General features: G+C 51.0%; 1 protein-coding gene across 4 annotated transcripts in view; it reads right to left on the bottom strand.

Annotated features, from left to right (window-relative positions):
• Positions 1-7,082, bottom strand: part of LOC147250720 (protein phosphatase 3 catalytic subunit alpha-like) — a 38,146-nt gene extending 31,064 nt beyond the window's left edge. For 2 of the 4 annotated variants that reach the window (XM_086222920.1, XM_086222922.1), the window contains exon 1: positions 6,790-7,082. In XM_086222920.1, coding sequence (XP_086079046.1) covers positions 6,790-6,832 — 43 coding nt within the window. In that variant the 5' untranslated portion in view covers positions 6,833-7,082. Of the gene's footprint in view, positions 1-4,500; positions 4,710-6,297; positions 6,449-6,789 lie in introns of those variants that run through there. The other 2 variants (XM_086222921.1, XM_086222923.1) reach the window with 2 other exon arrangements.
• Between the last annotated feature and the right edge of the window lie 418 nt (positions 7,083-7,500).

Genomic DNA, 7,500 nt, shown 5'->3' with positions numbered 1-7,500 from the left:
CCTTCCCCCTGGACAGGTCACCAGTCCATGGCAGGGCCAACACATAGAGACAGACAACCATTGGCTCTCCCAGCCACGCCTACGGTCAATTTAGAGTCTGGATTAACCTGGTCCCCTCTTGATGTCTTTGGACTGTGGAGGAAGCTGGAGTACCAGAGAGAACCCAGCAGGAACAGGGAGAACATGGAGACTCACACAGAAAGACCCCGTGCTCCAGCCGGGGCTCCACCCACAACCTTCTTGCTGGGGGCCACAGTGAGGACCACTGCTCCACTGGGCCGCCTAAAACAAGAAATTCCCAGCTAAAATGCCGACCTGTTACTCTGCAGTCTGTATTAACTCCAACCCCAAATATGTGTCACAGAGATTTCTAGTCAGTATAATGAGCAGTGGCTGTGCTTTTAGCCTTCAAAACACTCTTCTGTCGCCGGAAAAACTAATCCTCTCCCTCTCTGTCTCTTTCTCTCTCTCTTCCTCTCACAGACACGCACATGCATGCCCACACACACAAACATATACATGCGCACATACGTGCACACGTACGCACACACTTGCATTAACATACAAAGTTTCACCAAATAACGTAGCAGGTCGTTCTTACACTCCCTGATTTACCCCCCAAGTTCAAAGTGCAGTTGAGCCCCCCCAGTCTGAGTAGCACCGCACATGTTCCACATCTGTATGTTGGGGGGCAGTGTACAGTTGGTTTGGGGGGGTTTGGTTAGAAAACCACAACATGACGCATCAAATGATTTGTTTCTCTAAGACATCACCCCTAGAAACTGTTTAGAAAAGATCCCTGGCAGGGGACTGGATGAACAATCTGTGTACCATGGTGTCAAAAACACAAACACATAACTTCAAGCTTGACACGGTGGTCGAGCTGCCTCGCCAGGAACGCTCCTCTATGGCGCATCTTTCTGGTGGTGACATGAAACAATGAAATATTGTTTTTGAAATTTGGTTTGAGATTTTGAGTGGCGGCGACCTAAATCCTTCTGCTCACAGCGTGTCCATGCCTCGAGCTACATGTGACTACTGCCAAATGACACTTAGAATAAGGTGCATGTTTTATTTATCCACAAAGATGATTACTTCAATTGAGGTTGCTTTGAGTAGAGGGTTGGTGCTTTACATCACTTTTAGGACTTTTAGGCCAGACTGATGATGATGGTGAATTTGTTGAGTGAGAAATATGCAATACAAACCAACATTCAACCTATCACAAGACATGTGTGGACAATGGCGTCAGTGGTTTCAGGTAACATTTGAGCTACTTCTTACTGTACATGAACTTTATACTGGTTTTGTCCTCTGGCCAACACTCCAGAGCCAAACTCCCTAGTGTGGAATGTATTAAGCCCCAAAGCTGCCGGCTCAGCCAAAAACCTCAACACCACTGAGCAGCGAGGGGGAGCCTGACAGGAAAATCTATGCCATAGCTTTCAACCAAAGCTCCTAAATTTGTTTGGGTTGGCCTGGCACCCTAACTGGAGCAGAATCTGATCAAAATCATCTCATTACTGTGTGTAGCAACCCTAATGGGTGAAGTCAATTATGCACATATTTCATCAGTTTTAATAACACAGGGACACCATTCACAATCGGTAGGGTAGGATGGAGGAAGTGGCAGGAAACAGGAACAGACAGATTGCAGAACTGACTGTTGATGTTACCCATGATCCATCTGTCCTCATTTGTCTGTCCTACAAATGTTACAAAATATGACTAAAGAGATACAACTTGTAAGTCTCAGGCACTGGTTAGCGGGTGTTTGTAAGGAAGAAGAGCACACAGAGATGACATCCATAGCGAATGGAATGCCTGCATGTGTGTTAGATATGGGGCCTCTGAAGTGATTTCACACACACACACACACACACACACACACACACACACACACACACACACACACACACGTCCTAAGATCAGCTCATTCTACTGCCCGTCTCTGCATGAATAAATGAAGGAGGGAAGAACAGAGGGATAAAAGAATGAGAGCAGCCCATGAGAAGCGAGGTAGTAGAAAAGACTAAAAAATGGGATGAATAGGAAAGGAGGGATGTGACTGTTTGCATGACAAATAAATAAATAACTATCACGGGGTGTGTGTGTGTGTGTGTGTGTGTGTACCATCTTTGACCCAGATCAGCTAACACTGATCCGAGGGTCTTTGAAGGTGGTGGTGGTGGTGGTGGTGGTGGGGGGAGGGGGGGGGGCAACTAAAGATGTGTTTGAAGTTGTTCAATTAATACACACTACACATATGAAGAACCATCTGTGTGTACACACACAAACACACATACACACGCACTCCTACACACGTACTAAAACAATGGCCCATCCCCTAACAGCCTGTCCTCATTAGACAATCCCTCTCCCTCTCTGGAGTGCCTTCACTATAAATAGACCTTAGCCTGCCACCGTCCCCACTGGGCACAGAGACCTGTCAAGGTGGGACCCCTGGCTCATGACACCACACCAAGAACACACACACACACACACACACACACACACACACTCACGGGACTCTGGGAGAACCATGAGAGGATGGGACAGCATGTTGCACTAATAGGAAATATGCCCAGAGTGCCCTGAGCCTTGCCAGAAGTGGTGTACGCACACATGCATGCATACATGCATGTGTGCGTACATGTGATATGGCTCCGCTCAGCTTGGGTTAACGGATATGTTTCAAAGGAATAATGGTACCGATGATAAAATGTCTTTTTTTAGGAACTAGACAGACAGACAGACAGACAGATTACTTTATTAATCCCTTTTGGACGTTCCGCCAGGGAAATTGCAACTACTTTGTGAATATGAAGAGCCAGGCCTTTGATTGGAGCAAGTAAATATGATGACACTTGCTACTCCAGGTTCTAATTGTGTGTGAAGAGGATTTGAAACGATGCAACCCTCTAAGGTCGTGTTCACACCAAAAGGTCCGTTTTCTGATTCTAACCAAAGTGAGGATGATACATTGTTGCAGTTTCTCAACGGTCCGGTTCTCGTTCACAAAGGCCAAACTCAAACGCTCCAAAAATTGTCACGTGGCAGCAAAGCCGTTCGCTGATTGCTCATGGAGTTGAGACGACAAATCCCTCGCAGTTTTTACTGTCCACCATGGAGCTTCTTCTGCTCGGTCTCACGTCGGTGCTTGTCAGGACTGTGCATCAGCAGACTTTGAACGGCTGGGACGACTACCAATTAAATGATGTATTAATACGCGCACGTCTGCAGTTGGCGGTCGTATCACAGGAGCTAACAGGCAGTAATGAGAGCCTCCCACCATGTTTTTTCCTTCGCCATACAAGCACAAGCAGTGAGGGAAGAGGACACTAAAAAGCTCACCATCACATACATGTTACAGTCACAAGGTTGGCTCATCATACAAACAGAATATGACGTGTAAAACGGCACGCTTCCTGTGATTGGTGAGGATGGGTTCACACCAGAAGGAAACCACTCTGGAGTTCACTTGACAGCGGTCCCAGACCACCTCGACCAGGCCGACCTGGGAGCGGCTGACTGGTCCGCACCAGAGTTGGAGGCCAGCGTTCACACCAACCAAAACGAACCGGACCAAGGAGGTAAACGCTCCAGGGTTCAGTTCAACCGGACTAAACAAGGCTGGTGTAAATGCGACCTAAATCACGTATGGGCAAAATACAGTGGCAGGCTTGCAGACTGTCTCAGTCTGGCCCACAATGTCCACAAGCAAAAACAAAACATCTCCCCTGAAAGAAGGTTAGCAATATTAGCCATTTTCATGTAAGAATCAGAGTTTGGAGGAGAAGTTTACGCAGAATATCACATTGTATCCAACAGTCGCTATCTGAATACTCAAGCACAAGAGTAAGTTCAAAGGCAATATATCTATTAAGAGTGTCAAAGAACAGCTAAGCATTCTAGCTACACCACAGCTGGTCATCGCAGGAGGAGAAAGTCCTGAAATTGTCTCCCAAGTTATCTGTTACAGAGTTTTAGTCTTCCATGCAAGAGTTAGCAGCCAAAGGTACCCAAATGCTGTGCAAGGATCTTTGTGACCGGAGAAAACAAGCCCATGTTTCATTTTGACTGTCCAACGATTGGTTCTTGAAGTCAGTTTGGCATTCTGGAAAAAAAAACCTGATGCTAACCCTGTTCTAAGTTGTGTAGCACAGACTCAGCTAGTTCAGTTCAGAGTGAGCATCACACAGACACACAGCCCCATCGCCCTGGTTTGTGCCAGACTTGAGGTCTCCGTTTGAAGTCTCCCTGATTTCTTTCTGGGATAAAACAAACAATTTTAATTTTCTGTCCGACTTCCTTTCAAGGTGGCTACATTGCTCTGGGTCAGAGGTCACTGTCCCTCCGCTCACCAGTGTAAACACCATTTCCCTTGTCTCTTTTCTCTCTTTCTGTGCCTCTATCACATTCTCTCTCTCTCTCTCTCTCTCTCTCTCTCTTTCTCTCTCACTTCACCTCCTCCTGGCCTCATCACATTCTCTCTCTCACCTCGCCCCCACACTTTCTGTCCATTCCTCCGGGTAAGCTTTGTCCTTTGGCTTCAACTCAGTGCACCGCTATCTGCCAAACACCACTCCAGTCCATGGCACGGGGAACCACTGAGCCTGGTCCATCCAGCAAGTGTCACGTCCCCGACTGATGCCTGACCCGCTCCGGCCCACACAAGTGAAATCCTTCTCACCTGGACTGTTGAGTTGCTGAGTGGTTGTGAGAGAACATGTGTGTGTGTGACTGCTAGTTCATGAGGGTTCACACTCACAGGCCCCTTCATTAGCTGTGTCATCCAGTAAATTCAGCTCTGCCATAAATTCTGCTTGGACAAGGATGGCAGTGGTCAGTTTAGTTTGAGATTAACAGAGTTTTTAATTTTCAGTGGCATTTCACCCCTAAAGTGTATGAATACCTTCCAAGATGGACGATCAGTAAATCCACGAATGCTTTGACTGGAGATCAAAATAACAAACAAATAAATGAGAACTGAAACCTTTAGTTATTGCTTGTTCATGGTAGCACTGAGCACAACCAGCTGGCGCGTTCAAGTGAACCAAATCGCTCACGCTTGTTCATGTTAATGGCGAACTGGAGCTGTTATACTAGTTAGTTCTGATCTCCAGTCCAAGTCTTAGTGGATCCCTGGTCCTCCGTCTGGATCAAGGAGACCTGGACTCTACCAGACCACCTGGAGAGGTGGTGACCAGACGTTTCTGGACAGTTTAGCTGCAGTTAGCCGCCTGGCTGATCCTCCTACAGGCGCAAATGTTGATGTCGCCCAGCTATGGTAACACCACATGCTAACAGCAAGCACTGAGGGTGTAGTAGTACACCAAGGAGAACAGACTGATACTTTCTGACTTTTCATGGTGGATATGTGTGTGTGTGTGTGGGGGGGGGTGACTGACGCTGCCAAATTAATATAATCAGCTGTTTGGAGGCCTCCACACTTCCTTCCCCTGCTCCCTGAACCCTTGTGGTTCTGCCTGGACTACATGGCGATGAAGGTCCAGGAGTCCTAAGAAGGTCCTAGTTCTCGGTGCGCGAGAGCCCCCACATTGCCGCATTTGAACACGCAGGAAACATCCACGGAACATGGCGATGCCCGCCGCTGCCAGCTCCGCGTCCCCGCGGGCCGAAGGAGAGCTGGACGATCCGTAACCCTCATCGCCAACCGCGCGCACAGACCCGCTCGAAACTCCACAGTCCACGACCGATGACGCGGTCGCACCGTCAGGGCTGAGAGCACCCTCGCGGTCCGGCTCGGATCCGCAGTCCAGAATCTTCCAACTCCATTTTGTCTCTCGCCCTGGGAACAAGGGGGGACCCTCGCGGGGAGAAGGGGTGAGGAGGGTGACGTCCCCCACATGCAGGCCCCGAGAACAAGTCGTCTCGTCAACGGTTCGCGGACCCGTCATGTGCGCTCGAGTCACGTCGAGGACCGTCGGACTATCAGGCCCCGAAATACCTGCAAACTCGCGCGTTCGATGTGCGCACTTGGTACGGGAAAAGTTTCGCCGCACGCCATTACAACAGTCGACCCGCGGACGGTGGTCGGTTCTCATCGGATCGGGCTGCAGATGAAGCTCGACCGCTAATATAGGCCACCGGAAGGATGCCGCATCAACCGCGGAGGCGGTAGCGCGGCGGCTCCTGACCCACTACACGGACCGAAGCTTTCCAGATCCCCGACAGTGTCCGGGGGACAAGTCCCCCATAGCGTCCCCCTTCCCCCGCTCAGTCCACCGACACCACCCGCACCCCCCACCCTCAGCATAGCGAGCAGGTATTTACCTTTGTGTCTGCCTTTCGCTGTCATCGTCACACTGCTCGACGTTTCATTGGAACAAGATGCTCATCTCCCTCTCTCTCCCTCGCTCTCCCTCCCTGACGCCCCTCTCTCTCCATCCCTCGGTGCTCGTATTGGTATTATTCAGTACCGCGAACCCGCCGCTAGGAGCGGAGCGCGTCAGCGCGCCGCACAGCAGTGGCGCTGCACGGGGGGAAGAGGGGCCTCGGCGAGGAGGAGACTTCTAATAGAATAACGAGGGAAGACCCTGATTGTGGCGTATCTTGCTGGGTGCCCCCCCTCCCCCCCTCCCCCCCCCCCCACACACACACACACACATGCATGGTGACTCGCCAGCGTCTTTGATCGCCGGCTGTTAGACTGACACGGAGGAAAGGACTCGGAGAAAACGTGCGATGCAACAACGAGGATGCAGACAGACACACGGACGGCTCACACAGGCGCTGTCAGCGTGCACGGCAGGGTAGCAAGCCTACATTTGATCACCCGGTCGGCGGGACTTGCGTTGCTGTCGGACATCCTGGAGACGAGGGGGCGGGGGGGGGGGGCTCTCTTCTGTCAAGGGCCGAGTTCGGGTAGTCGGGGCCTCCGGCAGTCGTCGAGGATGAGCGCGGTTGCTGGGAGCTTTTCTTGCCGCAGTGGCATCACTCGGCGGCGGCTCCGCGCTGCGCCCTCGGACGGGGGAAGCCTGCTGCTGCGCCTCCGGTGACTTTGAGGGAGGAGAGGCGGACACCAAGCTGCTGTTGTGGCATGCTTGGATCCCGAATTGTTTTTTTTTTAAGGGGGGTGGTAGGGGGGTTGGCTGGTGATGGTGGAGTACCGGGAAAGAGGAAGAGTGGGCGGGGAGGGGTGGGGGGTGTAGACTCTGGAGGTTAGAGGGCGAAGACCGCCTCGGAGGAAGAGGAGACGCGCAGGCTCGACGTCTCCAGGACGCTTCTGCGAGCGCGGATGTGCAGCTGGCAACACCCCGGAATGGCGAAAGAAGGAACTCCCACGCATAGTCGTGCGCGCGCTCACGCACACACACAGACACGAACACACACTCACACAGACACTAACACACACACAAACAGACACACAGACACTAACACACGCACACAAACAGACACACAGACACTAACACACACAGACACTCACACACACACACAGACACAGACACACTCACACACACACGCACACACACACAA

The sequence above is a fragment of the Aulostomus chinensis genome, chromosome 13, assembly GCF_037954235.1.
Source record: "Aulostomus chinensis isolate RoL2024-O1b breed Wild chromosome 13, RoL_Achi_v1.0, whole genome shotgun sequence".
NCBI classification, from domain to species: Eukaryota; Metazoa; Chordata; class Actinopteri; order Syngnathiformes; family Aulostomidae; genus Aulostomus; species Aulostomus chinensis.
Note: the sequence above shows the minus strand (reverse complement) of the source record. Positions and strands in the feature narration are given on the sequence as shown.